Source organism: Triturus cristatus, chromosome 10 (assembly GCF_964204655.1).
Source record: "Triturus cristatus chromosome 10, aTriCri1.1, whole genome shotgun sequence".
Taxonomy (NCBI): domain Eukaryota; kingdom Metazoa; phylum Chordata; class Amphibia; order Caudata; family Salamandridae; genus Triturus; species Triturus cristatus.
This window is the reverse complement of record NC_140593.1, coordinates 500535153-500556496: the sequence shown is the minus strand read 5'-3', so window position 1 is coordinate 500556496 and position 21344 is coordinate 500535153. Positions and strand designations below refer to the sequence as shown.

The window sequence follows — 21344 nt, the reverse complement described above, 5'->3', positions numbered from 1 at the left end:
TAACAATGCGAGGGCATGTGTAAAGACCCAGAAACCTACACGCATTTCTAAACCACAAAATCATTAGTGGAATTTGTTCGGCAGGGTTAAGATTACCGGTTACGGACCTGTCACGTGGTCTTAAATACAAAACGAAAAAACTACGATTGAGCATAGCAATCGGTTGGCAGATTCAAAGGTCGACTGCAGTCCCCGGATTCTTGTTAACGCCATGACTACCGGAGTGGCTGGGCACTGCACGGTGGTGAGGGTGTGGAGCGTCTGGCTTGCGCGTGGCAATTCACCAATTCACTGTGACTGAATGTCATGTAAATCAAGGTTCACGGGCTGCGCCCCTATCCTTCGGTCAAATTTCGTGCACATTGCGCCTTGTTGCCGCCCCACCTGTTCGGTTGTGGAATTGTTCAAACTTAATCCTCCAGTGAGGTTGCAAGCGCCGTGCGGTCCGCGTTGCGGCCATCTGCGGGGCGGCGCTTCACTCGGCTTCATGGTTGCCATGCCTCCCAGGGTGGGTACTGGGCACTGCACGGCATTCGAGGGGGTGGGACGCCTGGCATGCGCGTGTCCCCAGGCCAGGGTGCGGAATGTTGGTACAGGAAACCAGGGATCGAGCCTCGCGTTTTCATCACGTATTTCTGAGGCAATTCACTTTTAGTGGCATGTCTGATCATGTATTGCGATGCTGTCTAATGCATAGCGCCTGTATACTCCGGGTTCGAGTCGCGCTATATACGCCACGTGGCCCCGCTCCCTGCTCTGTTGAGCGATCTCACGCCACTTCGGCAGTAAGGGTGCGCCCCGCGTCCGGGTGGGCGGCGCCCACAGCGGCTCCTCTTGGTCGCCGGGCCTCCTGGGGTGTGAGGTGCTAGGCTCGGCGGTGGGGTGGTTTGGAGCGCCGAGTCCCTGCAGCGCGCCGAGGCTCAGGCCGCAGACTTGGGTACAGGAACCAGGGATCGAGCGTCGAGGTCGCGTTCACACCCGTGATTCTGGGCAAATCACTTAATCCCCCGGGTCTGAATATGCAGGTTAGTACGGTCTCATGTACAGCGCTCCAATCCTTGGGTCGAGTCAGCGCCATGCATCAGAGGTAGGATGGTAACAAGTGTTGTGCAGTGCGCAGGCAACAGGCCCACCCATTCGGGCCAGGCGCGACGGGCAGTGGGGTCAGAGCCGCGGCGCCTGGCCATTACCAAGGAAATTAATGAGAGTACATATTAGTCACCACGAGCCTGGCGGCGAGTGGCCATGTGGGGACACATGCATCTGCTGCTTAACACTTGGTTCACAAGGGGGTTGCAGCTGAGGGACGGTGGGGCCAAAAGGTCCTAACGTGCACCTGGCTTGGGCGGGCGCCTCCTGGAAGGTGACACTCAGAGGTCTCCTTGTTTCCTATGTTTTCTGTCTCTCCAGCAGGTCACGATCGTAGGTCGACTTGGACCTCTGCTGAGCAGACTGTCCCTCCTGAACACTGCTACTCTCCCGCGTTCTGTCCCAGTACGTAGATATAGATCTCTCTCACCATCGCAACATGCTTTCTCCCCCTTTACTTATGGTCATGGATAAGTGTCTCTCACATCGTTGTGTGCCCTGTCACATTAGGGCGGTCAGCCAGGTGTGTCGACGGCAGCCCGCCTCGGGTGTGCATTTGGGCAATTAGAAGGTCGCTGTATATCTTGTGCATTTCCTTGATCATCGCTGCTTGGTAAGGGCTCCCCCGGGTGTGGTGTAGAATTGACTGTTTTCTAGGTGGGGGACAGCCCAGTTGTCGTATTCATGGGCAGGATGACATGATGTAGAATAGCTCTCGGTGGGCCTGGCAACGGAGCGATGATGGGATATTAATTCACGATATGCAACCATAGCACTGATCAGCGGACAGATGGGCTTTGGGAGGTAGTGCTCCTCGCGTAGTAAATGTAGGGATTCGATGATATGTGCGCAGGTGTCATGTAACTGGAGCTCATGTTTATCGTTTCAACACCTTTGCGCCCACATACACAGACATTTTAGGCAGTTTGCCAGTTGCTTTACTTATGCGCATGTTTGGCAGTGTCAGGAACATCCAGAATGCTTTGTTGGTGGCTAGCCTGCTGTCATGCTTCCCAGAGGGGTTCGGGCCCAGGCATGGCCAAGCAGGGGTTAGAGGTCAGTGGTCTGCCCTGGGAGTTATCAGGCAGGTGATTCTGCAGAACCTAGAGGGTCATGGGCCTGACTTCTGGTTACAAGGGCAGAGCCGGGCAAGTTCATTTAGTAGCCCGTCCTTGAGTTCGACTCAACAGGTATCAGTGATGTGAGTAAGGGTGATCAGGCAGGCATCCACAGAGCGGTAAACCTGTCAGGCGTCTTAAGGCTGTTGCCTTCCAGTGGGCCCACGGCACGTGCACGTTTGAGCCAGTTTTGATACGATTCTGTTGGTCAGCTGGGTAGCCATCAGATGGGTGGGCTGTAGGGAGTGCTTATTTTGTAGTAAAGATAGGGACGCATGTCGTGCTCAGTATCCCATATTCGGGGAGCTCTTGTTTCACGTTTCTACTACGGCGTCACAGCTGTTACATTTCTACATTGAGAGGTTTCTCAATGCGCGGAAATTCGCCATGAATAGGGATCAGGCAGGACTTCAATGTGCGGAACACCTAGTAACGACACGGTGTGCTGGTGGCCGGTCTGCTTGCCAGGGGGATCGCCTGAGCGTGCTGGGCAGCCCTGCAGATTAGTTAGTTGTTAAATGATCCTTGAACTCTACGATGGGCTCCCCCTTCCCCGTAGGGGGCTTTATGTTAGCCTTCACTTCGGGTGACCGGTATGTCACGAGTGAGGCAGTGCCAGGTTAACAGAGGATGACTCGCATTAGAATCAACTTGAGTGATCCCTACACAGTTGGTTAGAAGGGATGCTGTCAAGAGCAGAAGTCAATCCATTTAGCATTAACATACCTTTTAAGCGGCATGTTTAAGGCTGTAAATGTGGTGCTAAAGGAATGGCATGCCAAGGGAGATATCCTCCTTATCACTGGATCCAGATGGGGCACTATTATGGGTAAGGTTAGACTGCTGGGTTGCATTGGATACGTTGACAAGTTGCTCCTGCCCAGGCAACATGGCGATAAGTGGTAATTTTGGGGGCGTCAACCAGGGTTCTTCTAGGAACTGAGTAGAGCTTGCACTCCCGCTATGGCAGACCATGGTTGTTAACATTGTACCCTGGTATACCGTCAGTGACATCATATGGCTGGGGGCTACACAAGATCAGGCACCCTCTGTCTGCCGGGGCGGGAGGGTGCCAGTACCAAGACGGTGCGGTTTGCCTGGTTAGGGCCTGACAGGTAAGGGAGTGAGTAATAACACGGACAATATATGAGCTCTCTTGCAGTCGTAGAAGGTAAAGTTGATATTTTGATGGCATGGTGACAGTTGCTTCATCATGCGCATTTCCCTTGGTAGATGTCTGTGAACTTTCTGAATGCAAGGGGGGGTTAGCACGTTGTCATGCCGTTCAGAGGTGTTTTAGCTCAGGCCGGGTCATACATGGGTTAGATGTCGGTGGTCTGCCCTGGGATTCATGTTAACAGGCATTGTTTGCTCTAGGGCGGAAGCGGGCGCTTCTAGAACAGGGCAAGATTGATTAGGCCAGGCAGCATGACAAAGGTCTTTTCGGCACTGGCAGAATGGTGCAGGCTGCGAAGCAGTGCCATTGCAGAACATAGATTTGTAAACATTCTGCCAGGACATGATGAGCAGCAGGAAGGTATTGAACCATGGTGAGCAATTGTTGTGGGTTTCGTGCTCAACAGGAGCAAGGGAATTGCATTCTGTTCCATCAAGCTACGGGTACTGTCTATAGCACCAGAAACTGTAAAGCTGCTATGTTCGCCCAGGACTGGGCTGCCACGGTCATCTAACTTTGCAGTCAGACACTGAGTAGGCAAATACATACTTGCGATGGTGCAACGGGCACTCAGCAGTAGAGTTAAGTGAGTGTCATCTCACCCCGATATAACGTCAGTGATGAAACGTAGGTGGTGGCTACACACGTCCAGGCACTCTAGTGCTGCTGGGGCGGGAGAGTGCCAGTGCCAAGAGGGTGCGGGTTGCCTGGTTAGGGCTGCTGGTTTGGAGGGAACACTAATACGGATTGCCACAAGAGCACATTTTGCATTCATAGAAGGCTGAATTGATACTTTTATGGCATGGTGCCAGTTGCTCTAGTTATGCGCATGTTGCTTGGCAGTGTCAGAAACATTCAGAACGCAATGCTGGTGGTTAGCCTGTTGTAATGCTGTTCAGAGGTATTTTAGCTCAGGCATGGCCATGCATGGGTTATAGGCCGGTGGCCTGCCCTGGGATTCGTGTTAACAGGCAGGTGAGGCAGCAGAACTTGGAGGGGCTTGGGTTTGACCTCTGGATACTAGGGCGGAGCCTGGTTGCTCACTTAGTAGCCCGCCCTTGAGTTCGACGAAACAGGTACCTTTGATGTGAGTATCAGTACCGGGTAACTTCTCCCGCCCTCCAGCACTGGCTGGCAGCTATGCAGTTTGTGGAAGTGGCTTATGGTCCATACGATTAAGGGAAACAACGGGGCAACACTTTGGGCCACAAATCTACAGGAGAACAATTGGCGTTGTTCTCCTCTGTGGTCACCCTGATCGGTCTCTCCCTGGTATACTAGCCGAATTTTGGGAGGGCAAGGCTTTACATTTGGTGGTGACTGATGGAATACGATGGGCGTACTCCAACGAAGTAAGGCAGGCTTGTCAACTCTTACCTCCTCCCGCATGGGCACTGCCAGGCAGGAGTGTCTCGGCAAAGAGATTGTTATTTAGCCATGCAAAGGCAACCTTGGACCATCGCCTAATTTAGGTTTTAGGTCATTTCAGTCAAATCCACGGGGGAGTGAGAAAGGATGGGGGAACCTGTCCTGATTGTGCCCGCTGGCCGCCGGCCCGGTTGGGCGTAGACTTGTTTTGGCTGGACCTGGGAGAAGCCCGGTATCAGTATGCTGTAGGTATGAAGGCCTATCGGGAGCCATGCGCAGTTGCGCAGAGCAAAGAGGTCTTGGCTTCATCAGGCATGGTCTTATACACGCCAAGTCCACAGGGTGCCTGGAGGGAGATGGGGTGCACCTCTCTAGTTTAGGCATGGACCTTTTCCTACTGGACCTAGGGGAAGCTTGGGCTGCAGCAGGTTGTAAGTAAACAGGTCTACCTTGGTGGGGGGGACCTGGTAGTGACGGTGGCCACTCCCAAGGCTGTGGAGGAGTTACAGGGCGATCCAGGGTCTGCACATACCAAGGGATACATCATGCAGCAGCACCGCGGGGTGCTAAGCCAGGATACCCAGGGATGTTTTAGCATGTCCCCTGGAAGAACGACGGCGCCCCGTTAACCGAAAGGCGGTTGTGGGTCTGAGCAACCGGGGGCTGCCATGTATGCTCCGCCCACCCATCACGGGGGGGCGTGTGAAGCAAGTGGACTGGTGGTCCACGGATGGAAGGGGTGGACCCTCCCAATATTTGGTATACACCAGTTGGCGTTGCCATGGTGACTCTAGGCTTATCAGACGGGCAGGCGGCATAGGGCTGGCCTGCCCTGGGATCGCCCGTAAGATAACCCACCTTGTTTGCATATTGGTTATGCTAATAAACCTGCAGCAATATTTCTCCACTTACATTAGTGTCGTGTGTTTTATTTATGTACTTATGCGCTTTGTGATAACTGTTGCCGATATTGGCACTATGTAAGGCTGCCCGGGGGGGGGGTTGCGCAGCGGCTCGCCCCTTGGAGGGCGGCCGCCTTAGTGCCACAGGAAGGCACAGGGGTGGGAGGTCGAGTCCCTGGGCTAGTCCGGGGGAGACCCCAACAGATAGCTGTTTCCGGCGAGGGCGGGGAGGAGACAGGGGTACATATACTGTCTCCGCCCCCTCCTCGTCCTCTTGTCCGCTCGTTCGCCTTGCCCGCCCCTCCGCTTACCCGGCGTCCGGAGGGACAAAGGGGGGGGGCAGGTTTTTTCTAACAATTTTACTTTGTGTTGCAGGAGGAGTTACAGGGCGATCCAGGGTCTGCACATACCAAGGGGTACATCATGCAGCAGCACCGCGGGGTGCTAAGCCAGGATACCCAGGGATGTTTTAGCGTGTCCCCTGGAAGAACGACGGCGCCCCGTTAACCGAAAGGCGGTTGTGGGTCTGAGCAACCGGGGGCTGCCATGTATGCTCCGCCCACCCATCACGGGGGGGCGTGTGAAGCAAGTGGACTGGTGGTCCACGGATGGGAGGGGTGGACCCTCCCAATATTTGGTATACACCAGTTGGCGTTGCCATGGTGACTCTAGGCTTATCAGACGGGCAGGCGGCATAGGGCTGGCCTGCCCTGGGATCGCCCGTAAGATAACCCACCTTGTTTGCATATTGGTTATGCTAATAAACCTGCAGCAATATTTCTCCACTTACATTAGTGTGGTGTGTTTTATTTATGTACTTATGTACTTATGTGCTTTGTGATAACTGTTGCCGATATTGGCACTATTCGCTTTCACCTAATGCTATTGGCTGCTCGGGCATATATTTTCGTCTCCAGAGCAATGCACGAGTGACTATTTTACATCTCCCTACCCCCTACCTCTGCCTGCTTCTCATTGCTAATTGTTGCATGGACAGGCACACACGCACTCTTCTACAGGCTTGTCTTAACATGGCAAACAATGGCGAGGATCATGCTGTGTAAATATGTTTCTGACACCTTCGGATAAAGTTCGTACTATATAAAATCGCATTAAATAAAAACATGCGTTGCACATCAGATTCAGGCCTGTTGGCTATGCCAATGCATGTTTAAAAAGATGGCGTGTAATCTAACACTCAACCCTCTACTGACAGGCGGCATCAATGCATGCATAGATCAGAAACATCTGCTGTGCGGTGTAACATCCAAATTCAGCAAAAGTACGTAGATAAATACATTTGGCGACAAATGAAAACGAACGGCTCTGATCGTGTTTTTTTTGTTTTTTTACATCGCCACCTTTGGTCACTAGATGGCAGCAGTGGACACCAAGTAGAGGCCAGGTGAAAAACAGAGCACCGCGTCTTCCTATCAGTCACTTTAATTAGCCAATAACTGGCCAACAAGACTTGTAAACAAAGTAAAAACCGTCTTTCTGACTAAGTTCAGCATTACATACACATGACGCAGATGCTCCTCTCGTTTACTCAGCTGTTCAAGATAATTATTCTTAGGGACAGAACAAGGGAATACAGCGATGGCAGTGTGGTTTACTTAATAAAAAGTAAATATTGTCATCTCTGTCACAATGTATTAAAAGCGGTATGAACAAATACCACTAGTAAATTGAGAGCAGTAAGAATAGTAAATAAGGCTCAGTGTAGAAACCGAAACAAGCCCTGAGGCCAGGCACTGTGAACTGAGGTGAACCAGGGTCGGTGTGGGCCGGCTTTTTGGCTGTTTGTGTCTCTTTTTATGGTCTGGTGGGCCTGTTTTTACTGTCGAATTCCCTGATATTAAAACAAACATTGCTAGCCTGGAGCTCAAATCCATTCAGGCTTCCATACCTTGCAAAACATTTACATACAGTGTCTTTGCACGTTCAAAACGGCCGCTATTTCCAAATATGCGCACCTTTTTATGCTTTCTTATTCAAGTTCAAGAAAACTTTATTTCGGAGTAACTCCATAAAAGTACATAAAATCAGTATAAAACATTTAACAACAATAGATAAAATCTTTAAAAATAATGCGGCCACACAGCTAATACATACTAATTACATACATGAATCAGGTTGGCATTTTTAAGTATTTTTTCCGTTTGTGCCAGAAAGCCCCCAAGAATTTTGCCACTGCAAACACAATGTGCACGGCCGTTTCACTCTTAAGAATTCTAAAGGCTTCATGGCACCTGGTGAAGCCCAGGTTCCTACAGATAGGAATAATCCATTTTCTGCGCGCCTCAGTGTAACCCGTGCAAAAGAATATAAGATGCAGCTCAGTTTCCTCACTTAGACTGCATGCCGGGCAAATACTGGGTGTCGACAGGGACCAGGAACTGGTGAAAGCACGAATTGGCAAAGACCCGTGCCTCCATTGCAAATAAAGCTTCCTGATTATTATAGGGTAAACATTGTCCAAGGCCAATTCAAAGGTGTAAGTACTCTTCATAAGAAGGAATTGATTTGTTAGAGACCCTAAAGAATTAGAAGGTCGGAGTAAAGGTGCCTTGGAATCATGATACACTTTGGTTAAAGCTTTTTTGGAAAGCTTGAGACAGGCATTACAGGGATCATTCCATAGTGCATCTAGACCTAGGCTCATCAAACTATTCCTTACGAATTTAAGCCAGGGAATGTTCCCCGAATTTGGGAAGCTGAGAACTTCCTGGAGGCCCTGTCTGTAGTGAATCAATTCGGGCACCGTCCACAATCTACGCCAATAGATCACGGGACGAAGTGCCAGCTCTTCCTCCAGTGGTCTAATGCCTAGGTCAAGTCGTAGAGGCACTAGCGGTGTACTCGGAGGAAGAGCTACTAGACACCTGAGGAATCTATTCTCCTCCTTTGTCAAGCTGTCCAGTACTTTGTGACCCCATAATTCACTCCCATAAGTAACTGCTCCTCTTGCTTGGACCCTATAAATGTGGAGAGGAGGACCTATGGGTTTAAGGGTTGACCTATTCTTCCCCACCATTGCTAATATTCCACCAATATGTTGCACTAGCTTCAACCTTGTTTTCTCCTGGTGTTGACCCCACCCCAATTCCTCGTTGAGTGTAACACCAAGGTATTCAAAGGTGCTTACTCGTTCGAGTATATTTTCCCCTATGCGAGGAATACGGTGGAACCTGGGTGGCGGATTGAAGGCCATGAATTTGGTCTTTGTGGTGTTTATTTCCAATCCATGCTCTCTACAGAAGTCCCCAAAGCCATCCAGGACACGCTGGATTCCCATAGGTGACTTGGAGAGAAGGAGGGTATCATCAGCAAACATAATTGCTGGGACCCTCCTTCCCGCCAGCTTCGGGACATCCGAATTGGGGACCCCGTTGAGGTGGTCAATGACCCCGTTGACAAAGAGGCAGAACAGGGTCGGTGCAAGTACGCACCCCTGTCTTACCCCTCTCTCAACGGGAAACTTGTTTGAGAGTGCACCCTGCCCACCGCACCTCACACGAGCATAGGTATTTGTGTGGAGGCGGATGATCATATTCAGGAGATCAGCTGGCATCCCAACGTTCGCCAGGACTTCCCAGAGCTTACCACGTGGGACCAGGTCAAAGGCTGCCCTTAAATCTACAAATACAGTATAGAGGCTGCCACCCTCCAACTGTATTGTTTTCCAATGTAGAAGGGACAGCCTGAAGACCTGGTCTATAGTAGAAGTCTTCTGGCGAAACCCGGCCTGAAGAGGGCTCAAAACATCCCTCTCCTCGATCCAGTCCAAAAGTCGATCCAACAGAAGCCTCGCAAAGAGTTTCTGTGGGACGTCTATCAGACTGATCGGTCTGTAATTAGCGGGGAGCAAAGGTGAGCCCCTTTTAAAAATGGGCACAATCTCCGCCCCAAGCCAGGTTGGAGGGAGTGCCATCCCATGGATGATGGCATTGAACAGTACCAAAAAGTATAGTGCCCAAATTATGACTTCATGCCTTAAGAGGTCGCCTGGGATCTTATCTAGGCCTGGCGCTTTTCCTGAGGAAAGGCAAGTAATTGCCCTTTCCAGTTCCTCCAGCTTAAAATCTCCCAGCTCAGTATGATTATCGGTGATGGGGGCCACTAGGCTCTCAGGCGGAGTTCCCATTTGGTCTTGCCCAGCTCTACTATAAAGCGATGAGAAATGTTTTTCCCAGACTTCCGGTGCAATGTTGCCTTCTATTGCCATAATAGGCTCAACTGAGCCGTGTTTAACTATGTGCCAAAATTTTCTTGAATCTCTAACTTTGAGAGCAGATGTTAATTCTGTCCAGTTCTCCCAGTCCCAGTCTATTTTAGCAGATTCAAGGAGGAGCTTATAGGCCACCCTCTTTTCCCTAATCACCGAGGATGGTTCCTTATTTTTGAGCGCTTGGAGGAGATCTTTCTTAGCTCCCCTACAGCTGGCATTGAACCATGAGGCTCTTTCACTCCTCAGTTTCCTGCCCCGGACCACAGGATTCAATACCTCAGCTAAATTGTCGCAGAGGGTCTGATGAATATCCTCGAGGGAAGAACAACCTTCTGGCGAGGACAGTTGAGGCAGGAGACTTTCCACTCTTTCCAAGGTTAATGCCACTTGCTCGTATATTGCCCTTATACGGGTCGGTTTCTCTAGCAATTTGTCCCACCTTAATCTTCGTCTGTTACTGGATAGGGTGAGACTGGGGGCAGGTAATCTATTTCCTCGAGTTTCGGTCCTATGGAAACCATCTGCAGCTAATGAAAGGATTAGGGGGTTATGATCACTCTCTACCCTTGGGACTATTTTGAAATCTAATGCCAATTTCCAATCCTGGAGTCTGATCAGTATGTAATCAATCCGGGACTCCTGTCGTGGTCTATTAAAAGTTGGCTGGGGCGGATTATCCCCCTTGAACCTACCATTGCATGCTCTAAGTGAATATGCCAATGTTAATGTTAGAACTTGCAATAAGAGGGGTGATGCTGCCCTGACTGGCGGACCTGCAATACTTTGGATTCCCCAAAAATCATCCTCCTCACTGCTAATCCCATCTAGGTGAGTCGGAAGTGGTTCAAACTGAATGTTAAAATCCCCTCCGACCAGGAGTGTATCTGGGCCGGTGAAAGAGTCAAGAAAAGTCACTAAATCCTCCAATGTCCTTGAGGTGGCCACAACTCCGACTGGTTTAGAATATATGTTTACCAGACTCAGACCCATCCCATTGGGCCAACGTAAGACCACACACAGAATGTCCAGTGAATTAGTTTCTACCACCTCGGCCGTACAGCCTAAATGACAGGCGATCCATGTTGATAGTCCTCCAGACGGGCGACCCTTCCCACCCCATCTAGCTGGAATATTAAAAATTGCGAAACCGGGGTGGCAAAGGTTTTCTCTGGCCCACGTCTCTTGGAACATGCATATATCATGTTCTTTGATAAAAGTTTCCCAGTCAGTATTGCCTAGCTTATTAGGGAGCCCAGCCACGTTCCATGACAGAATCTCTAGTGGCCTCATGGTCCTATTTGTGGGCATAGAAATCTCATACGGGGTGCTTTCTACCATCCTTGAAGGGGCAGAGACCCCCAACTCACTTTGTGCTTTAGATGAAGACCCCTGTAGAACTTTGGTCTTTCGTGAAAAGCAACCTCCCTCCACCTCTACCCACTCCTCCCTGTGTGCGGAACGATAAGGTTTAATAGCTATTTCATCTACGGCTGCCAAGGCGTATTCCAGGGGCACTGTATGAGTCGCCGGTAAGGGCAAGTGTGGCCCAACGGAGATAGAATAATTTGGGCAGGAAGTCAGCAATTTGGGAATCGGATCCATATCCTCAACCTGGTCCCCCTGTGTGCTAAGCCCATAGACAGAAGAAGTACTATGTCAGTCGCAGTCATCGACTCCTGATAAGGCCCCAAATCTATTAGCAACTTCGAGAGGAGTAAATGGTAGCGTGTAATTCACCCTCCGTGGTCCCATTCTGTGGTTCCCAGGTGGAACCTTAACCCATTCTGCTGCATTTCCGTATGCCACAGAACTGGGTGCATACATGTTGCAGTGTTGAACAAAGCTTTCTTATTCACTATTGGGGGCAACTTTTATGTTGATGCCTGGCCCCATTTTCTGTCCCAGTCTGACACAGATTGACACCCAACTCTAGTGGGTCAAGACAATGTTCCAGTCACAGTTTTTTTCTGTCACAAAGCATTCCCAATAGTTCCAGAAACAATGCGTCAGTGGAATAATCCATTCTTTGCAGAGATAGTGTGTGCTTGCGCGTGCTGTGGTGTGTAATGCGCCTAGAGTCGAACTCACAGTATTTTGTTTTGGATTTTGGATAATAAATAATGACTGAGGAGGTCTTTTGTGATTTTGGGAGCTTCTGGCTGTTCCTGGCCTTCTTCAACCTACACTCTGGGCTTGGTACTGGGTATGACCATCTTGCATTGGGGTTGTGTCATATTCTGACATAAAAGCATTCATCATGGAAAGATTTCGGGTCGGTCTTGGAGATTTAATGCCTTCGGTCAGAACCATTATAAAATGGGGAGCGATCATTTTTTCCAAAAGGGGTTAATCACAGCATTTTATTTCTCGTCAGGCAGATGTAAAATTTCTTATTTCGTAGCCGTATTTTTGGATGCAGCCCGTGATCTGTATGGTTAATAGAAATAGTACGTATTATGAAACAATGCTAGAAATTTGCGAGAATAAGAGGCAGCTCGACCAAACCAATACCCTTCTCGTTGATTCCCAAGCCTTGTTATTTATTCATCTGTAGTAGGGAGTATACTGTTTTCAACTAATTTAAAATGGAAGATTTTAGCGATATGTAAATCATTTGTCATATTCCAACCAACTAATAAAATAGATATATTGGTGAAAGGTCTAACTTTGTCAAATGCCCATATTTACATTTACTTCATGCTTACTTTAATCCAGGAACATCTAGAAGATTAGTCAGCCCCGTCCAGTTAATTTCCAAAAGCTGTAAGAAGAAATGAAAAAGTTATTGTCTTAGATCTGCATATATACTAAGAAATAGTTATTTATCTTCAGTAATGATCTTTCTGGTGGATACTCTATCTACCTGCAGATTGCTCGCCTCTTCAATATCCCAGGTGCTGACGTGGCTCTCCCGCGCCGGCGGGAGACGCTGGAACGGTCTCCCGCACTGATAGGAGACGCTGGAAGTGGGTTCGCAGCGGCGTTACTGGAGCCATATAGAGCCCACCTCGCTCCCCTGATGACAGTTCTTGACTGTTTTTACCCATGCCTTTTGAGGCGGAGACAATGAGACATCAGCATTATAATAGTACAGTTCAGCAAACTAATTTGGAAGCTTATTAAAGGATTATGACAATACCTTCAGAACAGGTAGGAGGGTTGGGTGTGTGAGGAATCGCAGGTAGATCGAGTATCCACCAGAAAGATCGTTACCAAAGGTAAGTAACTTTTTCTTCTGATGTATACATATGCCTGCAGATACCTCGCATCTTGAACTGATTTTCAATGCAATACCTACACCAGCTTAGGGTCGGATGGAAAAGTCAGATCAAGAAACTCTGGGGGACCAAATAAATAAAATGGCCATTCCTTCTCACCGACAAGTCCAAGCAATGGTGTTTTAGGAAGTATGATGGGATGCCCAAGTTACCGCTCAGCAATTCTCAATCACAGAACCACCTCTGGCCAAGGCTGTGGTGGAAGATCTAGCCCTGGTGGAATGTGAATGGATACTATCCGGCAGCTCCTCCTTCGTGAGGGAATAGCACATCTTGTAACACAAGTGTGCAGCAGTACAAAGTTCTCTTCTAGAACCCCTTGCTCTTCTTGCCGCCTGTGTATCCTATGACCAACTAGCTGTCAGACCTGATCTCCTTAGTGTGGTCAATATAATAACTGACCGCATCCTGGCGCCCAATCGGTGCAAAGGCTTTTCGTCCTTGGCTGGATAGATGGGGGATAAAAGGTGGCAAGATTAATAGCTTGACCCATATGGAAGGGGGTCACTACCTTGTGGAGGAAAGTCACTTTAGTTCTAAGCATAAGCTTGTCAGGAAGAAGCACATGAAGTGTGGTTGAGAGGTCAGTGCCTGAAGCTCACGGACATGTCTTGCTGAGGTAACAGCAACCAGAAAAAAACATTTTCAGGGTCTGTAAATGTAAAGAACTGTCTATGGGCCCCAACGGTGCACCCATCCAGAAAGTCATAACCATGTTGAAATATCTTTGGGGTATGATGAAGGGATTTGCAGGAATCATGTTCATAAGTCACTTCAGGAACCTCATAACCACAGGAGACTTTGACGAAAGACTGCTGGTCTGGGAGGCAAAGGAAAACGGACAAGGCGGCAATGTACCACTTGAACGGGCCCACCACACAACCGGGTTGGACTAGGAAGATTGCAAGCTGGAGGATTTCAGATTTACCTAAGAGGGGTCTAGGTGAGTCTTGGGAATTTTGATGGAAAAGCACAAGCCGAACAGCAGTGATGCTGTTACCAACAGGTGATCTGACACTATCTAATGTGAGCTGGCTTTAAGTAGTCAGTTGTTCAGGCACAGGAATACAGAAATCTTCAACCTCCTGAGATGGGCCGTGACGACAGACATCACCTTCAAATAGACTTGGGGAGACCGCGAAGTGGTAATGAGTGGACCCTACAATGAAATGCACGTACCTCTTCTGCAACTGCAGGGATTAGTATGAGGTGTACGCGTCCTGCAAGTCGAGAGATACCATCCAGTCTCCTGCATTCAGCCCTAAAAGGACCTGAGCCAACAGTGGCATCCTGAACATTTCCTTACACAGGTAAAAGAATAGGAGCCTGGGGACTAGGATCAGCAAAAGACCATTGTCCTTCTTGGAAACCAGGAAGTATCCAGAACAGCACCCTTGCTTAAGTTCCTGCTCTGGCACCAACTTTGCTGCACTCTTTTTGCACCTCTTGCTGTAGCATCCTTAGATTGTCCTCTGACTGAAGGGACTGTTGTGGGAAATAGGCATGGGCGTCCTGCTGGTAGGGCAGGTTATAGTCCCTTTCTTCAGTTTGAAGGACTCATTAATCCGATGTTAAGGAACCTCCAGGCCTGTAGAAAGAAGAAACCTGTCTTTCCACAGGCCAAACCTGCTCCTTTAGGTTTAAGCTAAAGCAGCTTTCCTAGGGGTGCTGCAGAGGAGAAGGCAGAGGATGGCTGGTTCTGGCAGTCTCTTTCCTTGCTTCTATCGTTGTATTGCCACATACACCGATTTTGTTGCTGTTGCATGGTCCGGGTGGGCTAGCTCTGCTCTTGAAATTCCTTTGAAAACATCTGAATTTCCAAAATTGCTGAAAGACCTTCGCCAGGGACTGGAATCCGAGGGATTTAGCTGTCAACCTTCAAGCTTTAAATGGTTCCAATGCGGGGGCCAGCCTGGTCTCTGAAGAGAGGCAGGTCTGTAAGCATGGCCTGAACATTTCTAAAAGTCTGGGTGAAAGTGCAGGGTCAATGACGATCTCATGGCCTTGCCACCAAATCTGCTGCGTCCAGACCGGTTATGATCATGTGTCTGTGTCTGGATGCCTCCTGACTATCGTGGGTTACTACCTAGAAGTAATTCAGAGTTGTTCAGGTAGGCTGGCCCCAACTACTGTGGCCGTGTCCCACAGGGCATGCATATCACATCTGAGCACACAGACTGTGTTGAGGAAGCACTACACTAGGCTACTAATAGAAAGTACTTTATTCCTCACTACTTCACTTCTCAGACTCCCTATCTGGTGGCTGGATGGTAAAGGAGTCTTGATTGAGTTTATTGCTAGAAGAAGCCTGGCACCTGACTCTCTGGTGAAGGGTGTGCCAAAAGGAAAGCTGGGTCCCCAAAGCTGGCCTGTACAACTTTGTTACTGAGCAACTGACTGCCGGAGCCTTCAAGTACTCTAGGAGGTCACATTAAATGGGAGTAGAGGCTTTGCTGAAGTGGTAGCAGGCTGAAGGACTTCAGTGAGGATATTCGGTCTAAGTTCTACCGAGTGAAGATGCAATTCAAGCACCTCTGGTGCCTTCCAGATACCATCTCCACTAGAGCAGGACCCGGAGGTGGATCAGTCTAGATTAGGCAACGTACTGAGCCCACTTCGATTCTGAAGGCCTAGCAGATCCGCTGTCTCTGAAGTGTGGAGGGCTTGGTTAGGCTCAGTGTCCTCTCTAGCTAGTGGTTCCTCAGAAAACTGTCAGGGTTCCAAATCTATTCCAAATATTACATGCACTGTGTTCCAATATCTTTGGCAGGCACCTGCAAACTAGTCTCTGTACTTTTCCTCCTAGAGCAAATGTTGAGCCTCCACCGTGGACAGCAGAGTCTTAACTGGGCCCTATGGAACTTCTTGAGGGAGTGGGGGAGATAGAAAGGCGGTGGGAGCACCACAGGTGCTGGAATGAGCATTGGTGAAAAAAGAACTGGAGAAGTCCCCAGCGTCCGAAATACATCTAGTGGGGCTATAGGTGGTTCCAACCAAGCCAGACGGACACTTGACGCAGAGGGAAAACCCACCAATGAACCTCAGAGTAGAGCCCTATGCAGTACCTTCAGACCTGGAGGCACTTCAGAGGGGACTGATGCCTGCCTGAACATCTGCATCATAGCATGGAGGAATAAGGTTGGGCCGGCTCCTAACGCCGGGACTCAGGCTACCCTGGTGCCAGTAACACGAAAGCCAGTGGAGTCGGAAATGGCAACGTCAATGGCGTCTCCTGAGAAGGAGAACATTCCAGCAGTTCCGACTCTGGACATCTAACCATCACATTCATGGGCTGAAAAGGAGGGGGGTTATTAATTCTCACAGGTCTCTGCAATGGCGCTAAACCAAATATCGTGAAGAGTGTTTGTCTGGGAAAGGATAAATGTGGTGCCACAGGTGGGGAAAAACAGACCCCTCAAACCCCCAGAACACGGACCAGCAAGTCTGAAACAACAAATTACACAGGCCCTATGCACACACAATACAGTATATCACAAGTAGTCAAACGCTGTTCTTGAGATTCAACAAATGAAGAAGACGTAGTTCTTAGCCGTTGTGGTTCGTTTCTAATGCAGTGTTCCTGCGCACAAGCCAGCCAACACGTGTTTTGTCAGTGGGTTGTAAGACCCTTGACTTCTTCAAGGATGCAGCGAGTATACTAGGTGCTTTGACCTCTAAACCGGTGATAATTCCAACCCGGTCGGGCTAACATCAATCAAATAATTCCTTGTGGCTCATGAATAAGTACAGATCTAAGATCCAGATTGGTGTCTGGTCCAAGCCACTAAAACGACAAGTCTCGCCTGGTGCGGCGTTTACAATAACACTTCCAACAGTGTAAAGTCCACGGCAGAGTAAGCCGTATATAGAGTCCAATTACGGTATTGAGGCGAGTGCGCCCAGCGTTCCGTAAGTGATCGGGATCTCTGTCAACCTGATCTAACATCACATTCATGACAGGGCTTAAATCTCGACTTCTTTGGTGGGGACATGAGCCTAATAGCACAGCACTTACAAAAAGTACAACAATTCGGAGAGCAAAGAATCTCCTTTATCTGAGGAGAGAAGCCAATGACCTGTGTCTAAAGGTGTGGAAAAAATGGAACTGACTTTAGGGTCTGGTATGGGTGTTATATGGCTACAGTGATATCATTGTGACTCCACTTCTGGTGTAGAGACGGAGGCAGCGCCCTCATACAGGCATGGGAGAGCTGTCTTAGAAGTTTTTGGATCCAGTCTAGCCTCTAGAATATTCAAGAGGTGAGAAATCTGCAGGTAGAAGTGTCCATCAGAAATAAAAATGTAATTAGGAGAATATCTTTAAACTTGAGCATTTTTATTTACCATCAATAGATATACACTTTTGCTGTAGGATGTGTTCATATTATTTATAAAATAGGAACTAGGAAATAAAATAGAACGTTGAAAATTATTGGAAAATGAGTTAACCAGTAAGTCAGGTATGAAAGTGTGAAGTTTGAACATTTCAGAACTGTTTGGGTTTGTAAAAACATGATGAAGCATTGATCTAGTCTACGGATAGGGACAGACCAACATTTTTCAGGATATTGCCAGATGGTGACTTGTGTTTCGCGAAAGTCACAGCAGTATGTCAATAAGAGCCTTTATGCAACCTATTCCTGCATGAATGACAGGTACACCTCGCTAACAAAAGCCTAATTACATATAACAAGGACAGTGTATTATTTTCAATTTTGCAGACCAAATGATCAAAAAATAGTAATTCTGTCATACAGGTAAGAGAATGATTAAAGCATCTGTTGATAATTGATTAAATGTTGAATTAGCTGATGTATTGACATATAATCTGTGGTGCTACATTACTGTAACTGCTTCCACTAGAACACTTAGTAATCCAGCAATGCAGTTAAATTTAATTGGTTCATCCCTTACATTTACACTGAACATTAAAACCAAAACTTTGGATCTCAACTCAGTACACTCTAATACATTAGAATATAATAATTTGCGTATGTGCATTGAGATATATATTGTGTTATCAATCAAAGTGAGTTACCCAAATTTATTAACTAAATGTAACATTTATCTAAACATGGTAACTTTTCTAAAGACTTATGACTATTTGTAAAGACATGTGAATATTATTCTGTTTTAGGCAAAACCAAATGAGTTAATAATTTGCTGTTAAAAGGGATAATGCATACACTAACTTGGCAAGCATTACAAAGCTAGAAATTGGTTTCCCACAAGGATTTCAATCTAAAATTGGCGCTCAGCTCCTTTAATGACAGATTGGGGGTGGGCAGGCCTCTTCACACTGGCATTTTTCTCTGGTACAATAATGAAAGTGAGGATCATGCAGATTTCCCACAATATGCTTTTTGATTCTCCCTGCTTTTTAGATCCCCTCTGCTCATTAATATGATTAATAACCATGGAGAGACTGATTGAATGGGAGCTACAATCAGTCACACAGTCTACAGAGCAGCCCTTATTAACAGAAGGTGGTCATATTTGAATCAATTCACATTTATCCTGGACCTTCTTCATACTTGTCCAGATTATTCCAGCTATTCTGGTTTACAGAAGAAATAACACCTTATCAACAGGTAACTTTGCTCTTGTCTGGTCGGATTCGGCTTCGGGGCCAGGAAGTTAGACTATGGCCCCTAAAGAAACCCTTCCTTCTAGGACCAGAAAGAGATCCTGCATGGAGTACTTGCGAAGGTGAGCTAGTGGGGGTAAAGTAGCTGGCTTGAATAAGGATATGATTTCTCCAAAAGCGTCCCTTATTGCGGTATTAGACATCTGCCGTGTTTGGCAGGTACTCCGGATATTCGATCAACTGGGCTAAATCCATGCTATATGTTCTTCGGGGACACTCACTGGCTTACCCAGGAACTGTTCGATACAGATTACTACGCAGGGCTTCAAATACCTTGCTATTTATATCACAACCGATCCCGCAAGTAGATATGTTCATAACCTGCTCCCACCCCTACAGAGACTTAAGAGTGACTCGGAACGCTGGAAGGCGCTTCCGCTTTCGTTGTTGGGCAGAGCATCCTTATTCAAAATTATGTCCCTGCCCCGGTTTCTCTACGTGTTGCAGAATTCGCTAGATCTTGTACCTGCAAGTTATTTTGAAGAAATTGAAAGCCTGCTACGGAGCTTGCTCTGGAGCGGGAAGCCTCGCATAGCACTGCCCAAATTGAATCTTACCTGGTACGATGGTGATATCGGCCTCCCCGACTTCAAGAAATACTATTGGGCAGCACACTTGACAGCTATTAATCATGGTACGTACAGGCAAGCCAATGACCCGGGCTACGCGATGGATCGGTGGTTACTACCAGGGGGAAACTACAGCCCAGCGCTCTACTCCGGCGCAGGGAGGCGCCAACTGACCGGGCCCACGAGGCACTCGGTGCAAATATGGCTGGCGGCTAATAGAAGGCTGGGCACGCAAGGTGACGCTGGCCACCCCGCTGTGGGACTCGGAAATCTTTTGTCCTCTTGAGGCTTCGACAAGTGAGACCTTATAGGTATTTTAAAAATTGTCGACCTCTGGGTGAAGGGGGAGGTTAAGTCGTTTCCCGCCTTGCAACAGGAGTATGATCTAACCCCTACGGAATACTTTCGGTACATGCAGATGCGGCATGCACTGCAGTCGTGTCTCCAGAAGGGAGTAACCCCTCCTGAATCCTCCCCCTTGGAGGACCGTATACTAGACGGCCATCTGTCAACGAAGGCCATCTCGCTTACATACAAAAAGTTAGTGAACCACTCCGTCGAACCCCTCCTAAAGATACGAGAAAAATGGGAAAGGGACGGCATCATACTCGACGATGAAGATTGGGCGATAGTTTTCACATCACCACGAGAAGTGGCCATAGCAGCCAGACTGAGGCTGGTGCAGCTAAAGATTCTACACCGTATTTACATCTAGTACGTATGGGGAGAGCAGTGAATAGTACATGCAGAAGGAGCTGTGGCTCTGAAGGAACATTCCTCCATATATTATGGGAATGCACGCACATACAGAGATACTGGAGAAAGGTACATGAAGTAATGAGCGAGGTGCTCACACACGACATCACTTAGGAAGCTAAAAGGTGCCTCCTAAATGTGTGGGAACCCACCGACCTAAATCGCACACGTATCACCTGGGTCACGTTGGGGTTAATGATAGCTTAACGTAATATTGCACAGAAGTGGGGGGCAACACAGGCACCTACGGTGTCGATTTAGAAGAGAGATATGGACTAAAGACTGTATATGTAGCCAGGGGATGTCCGAGGAAGTGGATTCGCCTTTGGCAGGACTGGAATGAATATAGAGGAAACATCTGTATTCCACCCATAATACCAGCTCACAATGAACAAATGTAGACAAGAGAATGAAATTCAAGCTTGAATCTAACATGCATGTAGACATGGACTTTACAAATGTATGGGGGAAAGAGAATGTAATGTGATTGTACTGTGATTTGCTTTGTGACGTTGATTCAATTTGTTTATAAAAAGAATTATTAAAAAAAAGAATAAGGATATGATGTATCTAGACAGACTGAAACAGCAGTCTCAAAGGACAACTATGCATAGGTTTGAATGGGGAACCCATTAAGAAAGTTAAAACTAGGGGAGGAGCCAAGATGGCGACCGGGACGGCAGCGTAGACTCCCGGCTCCGTGAACCTCCGCATCCCGCACGGATATCCTGCATGAGATCCTCAGCCTGCGCTACGCGCTCGTATTTGTGAATGAGAGTGGCAACCGACCGTGTGACTCCGAAGTTTCTGGCGGCGGTACCGCCGGAGAAATGTGCCTTTGAAATTTGCGGCCCGTGCAGCCCTGGAGCCAGGACCTCGAGTGGACGCCTTGGCCGGGTGGCTGTTCAACAACAGCGGCCTGTGGTGACTGGGTGGAGTCGGACCACCGGAGCGGTGCACACCTCGGCCTACATTTCGCCGTGGTCGTTCCTCCCGCTAAGCGTAGCGGACCGAGTGCATGCCCGGGGTGGCAATTCTGAGATTCTCCGGTGATTGCCCCTGCCTTTGACGGTGAGCTGCCCGGACGCCGCCCGTAACTCGCCCTGATTCTTGCGGGCTGCTCCCGGATTTTCGCGGGCGCTGGTCCGTGGTGGGGACGACTGTTGCCCGTGACCACACAACGGATAATTTTTGCCTGCCCCCGGAACC

The 21344-nt window shown here is 48.4% G+C and overlaps 1 protein-coding gene across 3 annotated transcripts in view; it reads right to left on the bottom strand.

Moving 5' to 3' along the window:
- ESYT2 (extended synaptotagmin 2) overlaps window positions 1-21344 on the bottom strand; it is a 769824-nt gene that overhangs the window by 443664 nt on the left and 304816 nt on the right. For all 3 annotated transcript variants that reach the window (XM_085631951.1, XM_085631950.1, XM_085631949.1), the window contains exon 7: window positions 12591-12646. In XM_085631951.1, the coding sequence (XP_085488077.1) occupies window positions 12591-12646 (56 nt within the window). The remainder of the gene's footprint in view (window positions 1-12590; window positions 12647-21344) is intronic.